We start from the raw sequence: 17370 nt of genomic DNA on the forward strand, positions 1-17370 counted from the left end.
ATACACCTCCTATCTGAGAATTTGTTGCAATATCTAGTGATAAAAATGTTTATGGATCCACCCCCTGATCCGGGTCTACACCTAAATGTTTCTCCACCAACAAAAACATTTTAATAATATCATACACTTTATAATATATGTAACAGTGTCAGGGTAGGGGTTTAGGATGTTTATGTAATTTTCTCCACACACGAGGGCTGGAAGAGGTATAGTCTTATAACCTGCTTATAATAATGTCGCAGTGTATTCACAAGTGTATAAATCTGCTGGAATAAAAACAATATGCGAATATTATATCTATGCAACAGTATCAAACAAAACTGTTGTAAATATAATGAAGAACAAGAGCAGATGTGTTGTTGCTTGTACTTTGCGATATTTTGCACTTTAGAAAGAAATAGCAATATGCTACAATTTAAAGACGATTAAAACATCAAGCTCCAATTGTATCTCTATGCCGTGATGGATTTAGAAGCACTGGGTTTATACTGTTTATATAGCCAAATATCCCCAGTTATACATTTGCCTTAAAGGGAAGGTTCACCGAAAAAACGTAAATGCACCCATTACCTACTCCACACTATGCCGATGGAGACGTGGGTGAAGTGTTTGAGACAACAAAACACTTGAGGAGACTCAGGGGTAAACTGTTTTTCAACCAAACTGACCTCTTCTTCAGACATAATTTTTTTTTTGAATGCCTCCATACTGCTCATGTGGTGTCGACCAAGTGTCCACAAGCCCCGACATTCATGTTCGATCAAGTTTAAGCTTAAAAGTCCACTACCGGAAGTGGCGATGCTAGCAGGTGCCATTGGGAGAGAGTGTGTGCGGTGTTCCGAGGAGGCCATCTGAGGACACTAAGGCTTAAACCTTGGTGTAAACAACTCTGTTTCAAGTCGAATATGATTGTCGGGGCTTGCAGACATTTGGACGACACCACAGGAGCAGTATGGAGGAATGTTATGTTGTATTGTTTTATTACGTCTGAGAAGGGGTCACCATTGACTTCAATTTTATCTGATTCGGGTGCAATGCTGTTTACCCCTGAGACTCAAGAAGTGTTTTGTGGACTCAAACACTTCACCCATCCCTCCATCGTTATAGAGCTGAGTAGATTATAAGTGAATTTACATTTTTCAGTGAACCATCCCTTTATGGTGCTTTCTAATATTTGCATACACACAGCACACCCTCTGGTTTTGACTTACCAGTAACCGTCCTGCATTAACAATCCTACTAAAGCTAACAGAAGGGTTATCAGCAAATAGCAGGTTAAGCATCCAAAGTAAAAGTGAACCAGCAGATTGCCTTGTCCTCATATTATTGTACAATTAAAACGTATGTACAACTACATTAAACAAAAAATGTATACTGTAGTTATTCAAGGTGGAACTTGTAACTACTTACTATGTGCATGAAATAACTGTAAAAAGCGCAACGCATTCATCTGAAATCAAGTGTAAGGTAAAAGTACCTGTAAAGAATATGACCACTGCTAACATGCCCCAGGCCTGTGGACATTTTGCTGATGAGCACAGTGATCTGTAGCAGGCCATGACCTAAAACAAATGAGGACAGTTTTTGTGCGAATATATTATGTCATAGCTGCATTGTTACACATTCACATTGTAGTTCCATCTGAGGACACTCAGTGACATAATACATTCCCTAGCCCCTTACCCTAACCAAAACCATCCAAACTAAATGACTAACCCTAACCTAAACCTCATTCTAACATTTTAAACCGAGTCTTAACCCACAAGCAGCCCATTGAAAAAGCGAGGACCGGGCAAAATGTCCTCACTTTCCAAAAATGTCCCCTTTCTAAAAATGTCCTCACTTTCTAAAAATGTCCCCACTGTGTAAGGTCTATGCTTTAAATGGTCCTCACAAGATACAAGTACAGGAACACAAGCATTCACAAAGGTCATTATGGGGATGAATGAATTAAAGAAATAAATAATTGTGGTTTTGTATCAATAAACGTAAATGATCACAGAGATAAAAATACACGATGAGAGACAAATAGGTGCGCTGACACCGAGTCTCCGTTCAAGGGCAGGCTGTTACATGCCATCAATGGACGCCTCGCTAACACGGTGCAAAACGCATCAATGTGCGTGTTGTGAACTTCAGCTCAGGGATGAAGGTGGAGAGAAAGCACGCACACACACACACAGAGGAAGAGAGAGAGGGAGATAGATAGAGAGAGAGGTAGATCGAGAGAGGGCGTCGCGAGGAGAGACAGAGGACAAAAACGTGACTAGGCAGCATAAGAGCTGTTATGCAACCGCTGACCTACTAACACATATTTCTAGAAAGGGAGCCGGGGAACTGGAGCAAAGAGTCCGGCGGCACACAGCGCACAGGCAGCCCGAGCCAGCAGAGACTCACACCGCGGCCAGCCCACCCACTGACGGAGCCCAGCACACACAGGAGCGCAAACTTGTTTGTCTTCCATTTTTTTCCTCCGTTTTGCTTTTCGGGAGGTTTCCTGTAAGAAGAAGAGTGGAAAAGGCGGCAGAGGGGAACAAGCAGACGAGGAAGCAGGAGCCAGACAGCTTTGTGTCGGGGAATCTTTTCTTTCTTCTCCTCCGAGGTACGTGTGAGGCGAACCGCTGCATTCTCAGCCCTGTTGTGTTTTCTTTGTGTCCTCTACACAATGTGCTGGGTGCTTGAACGTGTGTGTGTGTGTGGACATGAGGACATGATGCTCTCGGGTGTTGTTCACATGGCGGCTCTCCGGGCTGAGCCGTGACCGGCAGACCTCGCGCCTCCGCCCGTGACTTTGAGACGTTCGCGGCCGCTTTGTGTGGGATGACAGGGAAATGTGCGGAGCGGCTCCTCCGCCGCTGTCGCGTTCTCCTCCTTTGTTTTCTCCTCGGAACACGAGGCAGCGGTGGAACACGGGCGGCTGGCCACCGTCCACATTGTGTGCTCAATGTCAAGGCGACGTGATTTCCTCCATGCTGGGGTTTTCCAGGGAATGAGAGCGGCAGCCGCGTTGTCTGGTTAATGCAGACACACCGTGGTTTATTTTAGCTCATGCACGTGGTCTGCTGCGCTATGTATGTACGTGTATGGTGTTTTCTATTATTGCAGATATTTTTAAAGGAGTCTCTCCATCTGTTGGAAGCACCACGGCTTCTTTTAACATACCAATTCAATTAGAAAGTATTAATTTAGGACACATTTGAACAAAATCAGTAAAAAAAAAATTGATTTAAGATAAATGAAGCCAATATATAATATACATAAAAGATGGCAAACAGCATCATATTTTAAGAATAGATATCCTTTATTATTATTTTTTAATATTTGTAGTAGATAATGTAGGGGAAAACTGGATCAACTGAACATTTTCATGCTCATATCTCCATTAAATCCCCTGTTCCCCCACATGTGTCCATCATCACCGCTTTCAGGTTACATCACTGTAATACATGTTAAAAGTAGAAAATTACCACACGATGTCTGATTTCTGTTGTGTGAGTCAGTGGATGGACATTTTTTTTTTTTTGTCCTGAGGTGTGTTGAGTAAAGCACAGAGCCTCGCTTTCAGGGAGTTGGAGACTATGACATAACCAGGCACAGCAGGGAGAAGCCATAAACTGCAGCCCTCTCCTGGGACAGCGAGGCCAGTAATTGATTCCCGTTCACACCCTGTGCTTCCTTCCCACCCCTCCATACCCACAGTAACACCACACACTTATTTCGGAGGGGAGATATTTAGAAAGATTGTATTTTATTGCCACGCTTCTACCCGTGAGGTGACACAGCTGCTCAGTGTATGCAAGCTATTTTTAACTTGCTCAGTCTTTTCTGCTCTAGAGAAAACATGGGAGAAGAAAAAAAAGCAGAAGTGAGGCTAAACCAGATGTAACAGTGTTTCCTGTTTCGGGCACACAAAGAAAGGTTGCCTCCCAAGATCCCAGCGAGGTCTTTGCCAGGGCCTTTGTTGTGAAATTAGAACAGCAAGTGAACATCCAGGATGTGATGCAATGTGTGGAAACTCCTGTGTGGCGAAGGGCAGGCATAGTTCTGGTGAGCCCTTAGTCCACCCCGCTGCCAGCTGGTCTGGTTTTCAGGGGCGTCTGCATTGCTCTGTCCCAGCCAGCTCCCTGAATGTAGGTCAGACGGGTTTCTGGGTAATGAAACGCATGGGGTATTCGGGGTAAGGCGTGGACTACTTTGTCCTCTCTGTCTGTCGCTCTGAGGAATCCAAGTCCACATACCCATGCAGGGTTTAGTAACTCTAGCTATTTGCCCAGTTCTCTCACTTGACTGACTGTGAGTCAATGTGTTACATATTTTTTTTAATCTTTTTTAATCTGCTGAGTGTAAGCAGGTAAAACCAATGACTTGTTAGTAAAGATGTGAAGATGTGGGAATTCAGACGTGAAAAAGATCACATGTTTCTAATTGAACAAGTAGGTTTAAAATGATTAAATAGCTAATATGTACTAATGAGTACATTTCAAGATAAAGTCAAAACCTTTTCCAGGAAAAGTGCATTTATCTGTAAGTTCCCTGTCAATGCGTCAGACTACAAGTTGAAGTGCTTTTAGTCATATATTCCTGGAGGAAGTGATAAACAACACACAGTCACGGAGGTCTCACTAACTAACCTGGTATGCCTGGATTATAGCCTCCTCGTTTTTTGTCTTTGGGCAAAATGGAGGCTCCTTGCAGGGGCCCCTTCCACGTGTGTGGTGTTGGATCACTTAAAAGATGGAGGAGGGGAAGAGGATGCCTTGCGTTTTACTCACACTTGCCTCAGAGCAGGTCAGAGGTGAGGCATTCCTCCTTGAGCGGCAAGTGCCCGGGAACTACTTCCCTCACTGCGTTTAGTGAGAAAACCACAGAGACCCAGTGTTCTACAGTAGCTGCAGGGAATCATCATCCCTTTCTAATGGGAAATCAACCTCCACACAAAGAGCCAATTACACAGCGTACCTTGCCCAGCGTCTATTCTCGTTTTCAGTCAGGGAACAAAACACAGAGAGGAGAGAGAACAAGGGGAGATTTGAGGCATTCGCAACCAGAGACCTGTAGCTTCTGCTGCTATGTAATATGCATGATTTACACAAGCCCTGCTCCGCCACAAGAGAAATTCAGAGCACGTACGCTACGCGCAACAACAGCAGCCCCTCCCCATGCAGTCCTGAGAGAGAGAGAGACGGTTTTGTGTGAATTTGGCTGCAGAGATGGGTGTGTGCTCTGACGTCAATGCCATCTCCCTGTCTCTCGCCATGGTTTTTTCATCTGCCACCGGTTCATGTAGTTACGCTCTGCATTGGGCGGCGCAGGGTTTCCAGAGTGAACGGGAATTAATCTTGCATGAAAAAATCACTGGGGCTGTCATAATCCGATTTTTGGGCAGATGGAGTATTCAAGGTAGTTTATATTTTCCCCCTCTTTCTTATTCCCCCTGCCACAGTTTGTGTAAAATTCCTCTCACTTCCACCCAACGAATACCTCCCGTCACCCCATCATTCCTATGCGGCCTCCCTCCCTCACCTCTGTCTGTCGCTCTATTTTTAGCGTGCACTCTAATACTCTCTTTCCCTCTCCTGCCCTCCCTCCCATGCAGTTCCACTGACCTATTTTATGGCGCACCGTCAAAGACAGGAGGAGTGTTTACCGCTTAGCGCCGTTTCTAGGTCAGTGGGACAGCGCAGACGTATGCGCGCTTCCTTCCCGCCCGCCTTTGTTTCTCACCCCCTCCCTCTCCTGCCAGTCTATATGAAATTTATTCGGTGATGGGGGGAGAAGTGGGGGCTGACCCTTGCATTTTTCCACATCTGTTGGTGGTTGCGTCCAAGTCCCCGTCTTTTCAGCATTGCTTCACCCTGGTCCTTCAAGAAAAGGAGACAAACAGGAGAGGGAGGGACTCATGTTTTGCCACTCGCAAGAAAACTCGATCTGAAGAATAGCACACACCCTATGTATCCCCTGAGCTACAATATCATAAGCATGGGTTTATAGTTACGTAATGATTTTTAGCTGTAGCCAAACTATTTCAAAGTCAAAATGTTTTTTTTTTTTTTTTGTGAGATTATCTAACAGGGTCATTGACTCCACGCCGATGCAGAGAAGTGTTGTACGCGGTCTAGAGAAGACGTTCACTAGATTAAATAGTTGTTAGGTATTGACTCTGGTGTTACATAAGTAAGTGGTTTGTAAGTTTTGTTTCACCGGAGCACAAACACTTCTCTGGTGTTGATTGTCGGCTGTTCTTTTGCCCTCTTGCCATGACAGTTTAATTCCCAGGAACTGTAGGGGGAGATTATTTGTTCAGGTCTCTGTCTTCTCTGCTTTCGCCATGTCTGGTCAAGTTTCCACACTTCATCATAGGACATGACAGAAATGGTGCCATGAACCGGGACCAGGGACTGTTTGTTTTTCATCAGCAACGCCCCAAAATTCCTCTCAATCTCCTCATGCCTGACTTCATCTTTACATGTAGAGTTATAGTAAATAAATAGTTTTCACTGAGTGTAGGTCAGCTTTTGCCCTACATTTTGCCAGGGTTCACAATTCCACTGTTGCAAATGAAAAGTGACACCAGAGGAGTCCTTGTTACACACAGACCCAGTGACCTAGATTACTGCATTGTGTGTGTGCGTGCGTGTGTTCGTTCGTGCATCATTAAAATATGTTTTGATGTTTGTAATGCGCTCCAGGGCTCAGTGTAATGATGTGTTATTAATTACCGCATATCAACTGTGTAATGCCGTGCAGTGAGGAATCAAGTCTAAACTAAGTGCAAATCCAGTCATTACATAATACCGGACTGCCGTCAGCATTCTCTCATATCTGCACTTGGCTTGTTGTTCACTTTATGCCGCAAGACCAGTAGGTTGGGCAAAGCTTACCGTAGAGCTACGATGTTGACACAACATAAGAAGGCTAAGCAGCTTGCAGTGTTGTGTAAGTCCAGACAGTGTCACAGCTACAACAGTACCGGAGCCATTACAGATGTGACAGCCTAATATGACCTGACTAAAATGTAAATATACCACATTATATACTCCAGTGCTAATTCAATTCTCTCTCCCTCTCTCCCTCTTCCTCTTACTGTCTCTTTTCATAAACTAGGTATTGGTCAGCAAACCTCAGCACTAAAGCCACATCCTCACGGAGCGCCAAAGTAGCCGACTGACCTATATCCTGTGTAAGACGCCTAGAGAAGGAGGGCAGCAGCCTGACAGGCATCACAGTCCCGCTGAAGGTCACCTCGAGTGAGGCCACAGAAGCTGCTTTGAACAAATCAGCAAGCCAACTGGAAGACTCTCTGCTCAAAACCTCAACTTGTTACTTTTTTTGAAGTTCTTCGTACTCAACACTAGATCAATGTCTGAGGTTTTTGTGGAGTTCCAACTCTTTTTAATCTTCCTGGCTAATTTGGACACCTGAACATTTTGATCTAAAAAAAAAATCCGTAACAGAAATCAATGAGGCTCTCTCTTCAAGGAGCACAAATACCTCATCCGGAATCTTTTGCTGATCCTGCGACATAGATCACACTTCTTATCAACACAGAAGGAGGCTCATACCTTTTCCCTTTGCTAGAGTCAATCTCTGGCCCCCAGTTGGGAAAAAATGGAAAGTCTCCATCTTCACCTTCCATCCTCCAGCAACAAGAGTGCCATGGATGTAGACACTTTTTCTAACTACAGCGGAAGCCTCCCATCCCCTGACCCTGAAAGTGGAGGGCGTGGCAGTCGCCAATCCAAAGGTAGCAAGTCTTCTTTGACTTCTCGTCGCAAGCGGGAGTTCATTTCTGATGAGAAGAAAGATGCTTCTTATTGGGAAAAACGTAGGAAGAACAATGAGGCAGCCAAGCGCTCAAGGGAAAAGCGTCGCCTTAATGACATGGTGCTAGAGAACCGGGTCATGGCGCTGAACGAGGAGAATGTTCGTCTCAAGACGGAACTCCTTCAGCTCAAGTTACGCTTTGGCCTCATTAGCACAGCCTCCTACATGGAGAAAAGTCAGCAGATCTCCAACAGTGCCGCAAATGCCAACAGTGGTAGCAACGGGAGCAGCACCCCGAACAGTAACACCTACCTCTCAAGCAGTGGATACTCCAGTGCGTCCCAGGTGATGCTAAATTCAGACTCGTCTGAACCTGAGCAGTCGAGCCGTGGTGAGCGCCACACCATGCTCCACAAATACTCTCCCCGTGGCTCCATCTCTGACCTGTCAGACAGTTCCTCCAGGGACAGCCCCGAACCCATGGGCTACAACATAAAGGAGGAGCCCTCAAGTCTGGAGATGGCCAGGCTGGAAAGCAACGAGACTCCAGATGGGCTCGCTAATGGGTTACCAAATGGAGTGCCAACTGCGGCTTACCATGGCAACCACGCTGCTCTGGTTTCTCCTCACCAGCAGGGCACCCCATTGTCTGAAAGTGCCATGGACTACCAACAGCACCAACTGCAGCAGCAACAGTGTCACATGGATGCCTCCAGCCCAGCTCCCCAGGCCACCTCTGCACAGAGGAGCGTTATCTTGTACCGCTCCAGCAGTGGCTGTTACCCCATGGAAAGCCAGAGGTCAGATGGCCAGCAGGTCCAGCAGAGCAGACCGCCACAGCTTTTCCAGCAACCCTCAACCTCCAAGTTCTCGGACTGCTCATTGACCATCACAGACGTCGCTGAGAAGCTAGAGAGGACAAAGACCATGGACTCGCCCCAGTATGAATACACCAATGGTCATGCTGAGTCGGTAGAGGAGCCTCAGGAAAAGTACAATCCCAGTGCCCTACAGCAGCATTATAGCTACCAGGGTCAGGAGAGTGGTCATCAGCAGGCAGAAAGACACCAGAACCCCTTTGCCCCTGAGCTGACCCACAACACTGAGGAGGGCAAGTCCTCCTTTGTGCAGCACAACGGCTACCTCAACACACTGGATGAAGAGCCCCCAGTGCTCACCTACGAGGGGGGCCCCCGAGCTGATGGTTTCTACCAGGAGACCTCCACTAAGGACACCTCTTCCAGTGATGGGGACCCTCGTAGCTCTGACAAGGAGGCTTCCACAGATGATGAGTCACCCTCCTCGTCCTCCTCAGACATCAGCCGCTACCACCAGAAGGCAGCTGGAGCGGCCAGTTTCCATGGGGAGTGCCAAGCCGAGGTCAAAGCCACTGCTCTGCCACACAAGCTCCGTCTCAAGTACAGAGCACTGTCCAGTGGGGCAGCAGGAGCCCAGATGGAGGGACCAGTCACCATCTCCATGTCCCCCTCTCCCACCTTGCCCCAGCACCCGTACTTAGCTCTACCCAGCAACCCTCATAGCAGCCACGCCAATGGGGAGAGCAAAGAGGTAGAGAATGACACTGAGTATGCAGAAGTGGTTAAGACTGTAAATGAGAGGACGGACGCTAAGAAGGAGGAACTAAAAAAGGGATCCAGCAGTGGGAGGGGTGGGCGTAATAAGAGGCGAGAATAAGGACAAATGGGAGCAGCTCAAGCATCTGCTCTTGGTTGTCTATAGCAGACAGACAACTACATCTCGGACTCACATCGCCACCTTACAAGACAGAAACGAAAACAGTGATTTGTGTGAGGTGTAGTTAGGATGTGATTTCACCATCAAGCTTCACTGTGTCACCTCTTCCACTTCTCTGTACTCTCTCCTACCTCCCACATATCTCTCAATTTACAATAACAAGTCTCTCAATGAGGGAGGGGAAAGAATGAATCTCTCTAGAGATGGAGTCTGGGATGTTTCTCTCGTGGAAAATTCAAATATTCAATTATTCATTATTGTAAGCTGCCTGGGTGGCTGGTCCGCATTTACCGTGGCATTCTGGGAACATTCCTTTGACCAAAGATACACATCCTTCCTTTTTTGGCAAAGAGTGACATTCTTCCTCCCTCCGAAAACATCGGAACCATTTGATCCCAAACCCTCTCATCATCTGCACACAAGTTCTCTTACATTCTGAAGCACTTAGATTGTATATTACTGTGACATATAAATTTGCCTATATGGAATATATTTTAAGAATAAAAAGGTGGCAAAAAATAAACAAAAAAAAGTTGTGGGATAATGGAAGTTGTAGACTTTAAAGTGATCAGTTTGTTCTTGTGGAGACACCGTGTACAGTCCCTCTTTGTCTAGAAAATGACTCAAAGAATACTTTGAGTATGAGCCACAACTTATAGAAAAAAAAGTTTGTTTCTGACTCAGCTCCGGTTCCTCGTTCAGGTGATCCAAGCTCTTTGACACTCAAAGCTGTCAGAGCAGTCAAGGCCAGTTACTCTTGGATCAATCAAGGCTATGCAGTCACACATTGCTGTCGGCAAAACCTGACAAGCACAAGGCGAGCCTCGTTTGCAGGCCGTTCAACAGAAATCAATAAATCTTCATTTTCCAGACGAACGTCGTCTGTCTAATAAATGAAATGGCTCTCCGGTCGTAACCAGCAAAGCTGCTCTCGCTTCATAAGGTGCCTCTTTATTGTGTTGTCCCCTCAATGTCTAAACGACCCCACTCACCTCTGCACTGAGTTGTTTTAGCTACAGTAGCTGCAGTAGATCACACACGTCTGTACAACTGTTTCACTTCCTGGTGCCTGCCTTTGGTCACTGTGTATAAATGTAAATTTGTCTCTATCTCTTGTATACTGCTGTCATTATTTTATTATTATTTTATTAATATTGTTATTTTCTATTATATTCTGTTATAATTTTGGCTTTTTATTATGTGTATTTTTATGTCCTCCTGTTGTGTCATTTTGCTCAATGCTCTTCCTGGTTGTGCTGTGTATTAAACCCTCGCTGCCCTTTGCCCCAGTTACCATTTGTACTACGTGTTACTGTATAACCCTTGCTGTTTGCCGAAAGGTTTCCGAAAATGGAAGACAAAAAAATTCAATAAGGCGTGTCCAGAAGTGATTATGTATTGCTATACTTCACGTGGATATGCAAAATGGTCAGAAAAAAAACACTCATTTTGGAATGTGAAAGATTCAAAATGGGGACGAAAAAATAAAAAGGTTGTTGAATTTACAAATGTCTCTCTGGTACTTATTGAGTGGCTCTCCCATGAAATGCTTTCAGAACTGATACACACACTCGCAACCAGACTAGCTTTTTTTCGGCGGTTGCAGGAGACCAAGTGGCTGATTCACAACCCACAGACAGCAACATCTCAGTCTGCTAGTGCAGCTCAGTGAGAGACAACACAGCCAGAAAACACTTCAGTGGTTCACCCTTACATCACTGGGAGCCTGCTGCCTGTTGGCAGAGATTCTGTGAAATGGACTGAAATAGGAACAATACACAGACTGTGATATTTTAGCACAGGAGGAAATCTGTTGTCCAAACCTCTGCCTGAATATTCACTTCGTGGAACATTCACAAAATACACACGACTCCAATGTAAACAACGAAGTGAACCTCATATTTTACAAACAGGCTGTCTCCTCACAGGAGCCTATTCATGGGATGATATATATATATATAAATCCAAAAATTTAGAGCCAGGCAGTCAAATGAATATTGTGAGAATAAATTATTTTTAAATTGAGAAATCTCAAAAGGCACAGATTGGGCCAATACAGCCATTTGGGGAGGACTCCCTTTCATATCATCTGCAGGATTTGCTATAGGGCACATTCACTCTTACAATGTACTTTTCATTAAGGCGGAACATAAATGTTTACTTTATTTTGTGTTCTATCTAAATTTACTCTGAGCCATTAATATCTTTACCAATGTGTACATCTCTACAGGTATCACACAAGGGTTACCTTTATGTAGATACCAAGATAGATAGATACCTTTTTATAGATACCATTATTCATATGGAGCCTTCAGTTGCTGATATATACTCTATTCATTTTAGGCTCGTTCTTCAGGGGCGGGGGATAAGGGTCTGTAAGAGGTTAACTCAGATAGAGAGGGACAAAAGAGAAAAATAGCATTGACTGACTTAATAGCAAAGGAAAACAAGAACTAAGGTTCTAAATGCAGGATGCAATTAAAATAATCTTGATTTTAATCAACTGAAATAATTGCTAACTGGCCACTTTTCATTTTCATACTTAACTGGAAGAGAGAAGGTCAGCAGCAAACAAAACAAACAAAAACACAGTGTTACATCAGAAAGTGGTTCAACATTAGCAAAGTTGCTTTATTTTGCTCTTTGTGTCTGGAGAGTCCATTATTGCTCAACGCCATGAACCAGGCTCTTAGATGGATAAAAAGCAGAAAAACAAATCACAGCGTGCATCAGAGTGCATCAAGCAAAAAACAAGTTACACAACTGTCTTGGGAGAAAACTGCGTCAGACTATAGAGTGCACGCAGCCTCCATCTGACCCTGCTGTTAATGGAACAATAGCTGATAGGAACTGAAAGCTGGCATGGGCAGAGCTTGCCACTGACGCGGGTTACATAAGAGTCGTTAAGGGGAGGAGAGCCTATCAGACGCAGGGGTGTTGCTGCTTGAGAAGGAAACACCCAAACTTGAGGAGATGTTCAGGATGTCAACTCTGGAAACTACAATGATACATAAATAAGCAAGAAAGCATAAAACCACCTGTGGACATGTGTTGATCCTCAGAGTTTGTTACCAGGAGGGGTTCAATCTGTGACACAATTCAGATGCATGCACCGTACTTTGAGTGTGAAGCGATAGCAGCTTACTCCTGCAACAGATCAAGAAGGATGAAGGTGTTTGGAAGCAGCTGACCACACACTAACGTTCACTCCTGCTCTCCATGTCACACCAGGCAGTTGGAACAAGTGGCATTCCTGAGGCGACCACAGTGCTTTGTGTTGCACTTTCCTCTCTCTCCTACACCTTTTTACCTTTCCTACCTTTCACTATCCTCTCACTATCTCTTGTTTTCTTTCTCTCTCCCTCACTCTTTTTCTCTCCCTCTCAATCTCTCTCTGAGCTGTAAAAGCTCCTTTGTGTTGTGCGGAGGCTTGTGAAAACAGGCCAGGAGAGTAAAAGTAGGTCACTGAGGAGGTATGGGAGAGGAGGGGAAGGGGTGAGGAGCAGTAGAGAGAGAGAGAGAGAGAGGTATTCAGAGTGGAGAGCAGGCTGGGAGGGGGGGGGGGGATTACGTCACATGCCTCTACAGTGTAAACTTGAGCAAACTACTCAGAAAAAAAAAACCTATCTTGTTGATGCATGAGGGAGCAAGTCAGTGACACACACACATACACACGCAGACCTTTATCAGTTTGACGTTGCATCAGGTTGACATTTATATTAAAAAGCACACACAGATTGATCTTTACGTCAGAGCCCGTAGAGTTATGTAATAGAAAGCTCCATGACGTGTTTATGCTTGTAAATTGTTATTGTTATTATCATTGTTATGGATGATTTTATCTGACCAACTTGCTTGGAATTGGGTGTGGTATTTCTTTTTGTGTAGGCCACCTTTGAGGAAACACAATATGCACCAGCTGACTGTTGGGTGAAGTTGGAAGCCTCTCAGCATTGTTCCAGCACAAGCCATTTGAATCCACCTGTCTGGCAGGTGTGACCTGGAATATTCATTTCCTGTAAAACTAAGACGTTTCTGACAACTGGTAGGTCATGGCGAAGTGTGTCTGCGCAGGAGAGAGAGGGAGGGGCTGTTGGCCCTGCGCTGCTTGCGGTGATCAACAGCCCTGACTGGTTATGTAACTGGGATGCTGCAGTATGTAGGTCAGCAGCACAGGGAGAGCCAGGGATGGGGTAAGGAGGATGGAGCCGAAGAGTGTACGTTGATATATATATATATATATATATATATGGGTGTGCATGCTCAGTCACACCTCTGAATTTCATATTTCAGTCGTTTCAGCTGGTCATCCTCACAGAGAGGATGTGCAGTTAACATCCTGCTGAGCAGATGTCAAATACCATCGCTCACTGCAGAAATCTCAGCCACAGTGAGCTGAAAATCATTGAATGGAGAGGAGCAAATCTTCGGGAGGCCAACGAAGCAGAAAAAAACTCATTGTGCAATAGAGCTAAACTGACCCAGCTTTGAATATTACATCAGTGTTTGCTGGTGTGCAGTTTGTTTTTCACAATCCAGCTCTCGCAACCATTGAGTCTTTTTAGTTTGGTCTTCTTGTGGAAGAAAATTTGTGAAAAAATAGCATGGTCTGATCTGATCATATACAAATCCTTATTTTAATTCAAACTTAAACCTGTGTGGATGATATGATTAAGATCAGCCATAAGCTGGTTACCCTGAAAATAATCGGATATTATCCCAATTTCTTAAAATAAAGAATAAGTCACTCAGGAATGCAGTTAATCAATTATTAAGCCGGTTGCAGCATGGCTGGACATGGTGTTAACCAAGAGTCTCAAGTCCCCTCAGCGAGTTATTTATAAACTTTTTCTGAGTTTCATCCCTTACAGATAATGTCTTTTGATTTTAATTTGTAATAATAAATCGAATACATGTGTTCCTACCTTTAGGGATTTCTGGATGTTTGATAACACAATTTCGAAATCTCAAATTAAACCAAATCAATGATGTATAAAGACGCATGTGGTACAACTGGTCACTGGGATATCAGCACAAATAAAGCTATATATGTTTTATGTAAGCTGCTCCGAGAGATGAGTCACTGGTTTGCACACGCCTGCAGGAAGCCTTTGAGAGAACACCGAGCAAGGGAGAAAACCACTCGTCTGCTGGACATGCTTGGCTGGCTGCTGTTCAAGGGGGAGTTATGTTGCCTGCCATGACCCATTCAATCCCCTCTCACTGCCTCTGCCCCACACTGCTCTGTGAAATAGGTCAGGAAATGTAGTGTTTGTGTGTGTGAGGGTATTACATACATGAGCACAAATTATGATTTGAGGAAGGCCAGTGAGTGACACACTACACAAACACCGATGCATTTACATCACAACGTCACAATAGGCTGAAGGCAAAATAAACTGATATGAAAGTAGGCCACTGGGATGTTTGTATGTGAGCGATGATTCAGCTCCATGTTATGCAATGTAAAACCACCCTTGGGTCCCATCGCCATGTCTTGTGCCCTTGTGCCACAGGAAGTAGTCTGTCCCTGCATGTTTGTGTGAGTGTTTGTCAAAATGGAGGAATAGGACCTTCATTTCGTACGGCCACTGACCCGAGCAATCTATCATCGGCTTTTTGTAAACACGTTAGCCTGTCTCTATCTGAACAGGATCACATGTCAGGAAGATATTGTCGAACTACTCCTCTTTTTCAGGGTTTTTCCAGAGTTTCATAAGGCAAAACAAAAGGCAACACTTTAACCATTTTAAATGACATAAATACTGCTAACATGTCTGTATGGTAAATGTGGAGCTACAGACAGCAGCTGGCTAGTTTAGCGGGGACATTTTCCCATTTTTCATGATTTTATATAGAGACTTAAGTGTTTACTCTCTTTTCTCCGGCAACACAAAAGCGAAAAGGGAAAGTTTAATAATTATCTGAAAGGTAAACATGAAGCTACAGCCAGCAGCTGCCCGGCAACCTCACCATGACACCAGACTCCAGGTCGTCTGTGGACCAGCCCAAAAAAATGGGCATGTAACCGCCTGTAAAACCATGTATTATTATAAATTCTTTTAATTAAGCAAACAATTTAGCAAACTAACATGAATGGTGAGCTAATTTTATTACGTGTGGAAAGAGCGAGGCTTGTTGCTTCTCTTAAGCTCAAACTCAAAATGTCTTTCCCAGCATGTCAAACTTATTCCTATAAAAGTAACTTAAAAAAATAACTTTAAAGTTGTAATTTAAGTCAAAACCTGTACGCACCTTGTTATAAACAGAAAGCATGAGGGAGGTTAATAAATAATCTAGGTTTGCTTAGTTTTTCGTATGTTTGCCATCCTATTTTAAACTCAACAAGGTTTTACAGTGAGTTTCACGTTGCCCCCCAAAGAAATGCGTCACACCATCTGATGTAATCACATACTGATTCCATCCAGACACACAAAGTTTCCGGCGTAGCTGCTGGAGAGCTCTGACTCAGGCTTTGTGAAGACCTCTCCCTGTCTGCCACGTAAAAAGAGCCACATTTGTGAGCTGTGTGTATCCAGAGTGCAAATATCTTCCTGACACTGGAGGAGCTCTGATGAACACGTGGCCTCGAGTGCACAGTCTTAAATCCAAGCTGCCAACATTGTTCCATAAATATTTTAAGTGGAACATCAGCGGAGATCAACACAGTTAATTAAACACAGAGAGGGGGTAGGCTGTACCTGCCCTCATGACACGTTACAGGAAAGAATGTATGTGTTGTTTCCGAAAAGAAGAATTACTCATTATTATTATACTTACGAAACAGTCCTTGCTCTGACCAAGCTCATATCAGACTTTAATTGTCTGGGTTTGCCAAAAGTGGAGAGTTTCTTCCAAACTTGTGTTAACTTTTAGTGCTACACTACTTTTTGGGGTTATTTAACCTGCACTCTCTGGTCTGCACAGCAAATCATCTGTACTGGGAAACACAAAGAGTGAATTTATTTTTTTTTAAAAACTCTGAATTAGGATGAGAACTTCATTTGGTTATTGCAGAGTGCTGGATAAGCCTGATGCAAGCTAATGATGGAGTCATGCTCAGAAAAGTCTCTATAAAGAACAGTATTGACAGGAAATTTTAACATTTGAATAAACATACAGGCATGTGAGCAGCATGTTAATATGGAATGTAATAAATCAGAGGTGGTTCTATCCTACATATCTATCTGAAGGTGATTCATTCCACATAAGCCAACATAATTGGCGGCGGAGCGACCTGACAGACAACAACATGTTGGAGCTGTGGTGAGTGAGGTAACCTGCAGTTCTTCATGGTGGTTATTAAGTGGATTAACCCCCTTAGATTAGTCTCAGCCATTTCTCCCATCTGTTTTCTGTTACACCACAAACCTGATAATGTACAACCACTCTAGGAGACACACGCACACACACACACACACACACAGAGAGGCTTTAGAAAAATGCGGAGATGACCATTGAGCGAATCTCCCACAGATCTAACGCGCTGTGTAACTGTTGCGTGACTGGACAGGCACACAACTCGCACACACACACACACAGAGACAGACGCTTGTTCACATCACATGCTCACATTTGACTGTAGACACACTCACACAGTGGCCACGGCCTCACATGCAAGAAAACACGCAGCCACACACTAATCTGTGATTAGTCGTTAGTTATTATTCTCAGTCGAGTGAACAGGAGACATGCAACCCGTTTACAGTACTGACACAACAAGGTGGAGCTGGGGACCCATGACTTTGGACATACGTGTCTGTGAGGAGGGATTTAGACTGAATGTATTTACCTTTTAATTTTGTTTTTGTGAAGTTGGATTAAAGCTTTGTTCTGATGGAGGCCTAAAGC

General features: G+C 44.3%; 1 protein-coding gene across 1 annotated transcript; it reads left to right on the plus strand.

Moving 5' to 3' along the window:
* The first annotated feature begins 2219 nt into the window (after positions 1 to 2219).
* nfil3-5 (nuclear factor, interleukin 3 regulated, member 5) lies at positions 2220 to 11028 on the plus strand. The gene is made up of 2 exons (XM_053418644.1): positions 2220 to 2602; positions 7105 to 11028. The coding sequence occupies exon 2, from the start codon at positions 7609 to 7611 to the stop codon at positions 9457 to 9459; it is 1851 nt and encodes a 616-aa protein (XP_053274619.1). The 5' UTR covers positions 2220 to 2602; positions 7105 to 7608; the 3' UTR covers positions 9460 to 11028.
* Positions 11029 to 17370: the final 6342 nt, after the last annotated feature.

Source organism: Pleuronectes platessa, chromosome 3, assembly GCF_947347685.1.
Source record: "Pleuronectes platessa chromosome 3, fPlePla1.1, whole genome shotgun sequence".
Taxonomy (NCBI): Eukaryota; Metazoa; Chordata; class Actinopteri; order Pleuronectiformes; family Pleuronectidae; genus Pleuronectes; species Pleuronectes platessa.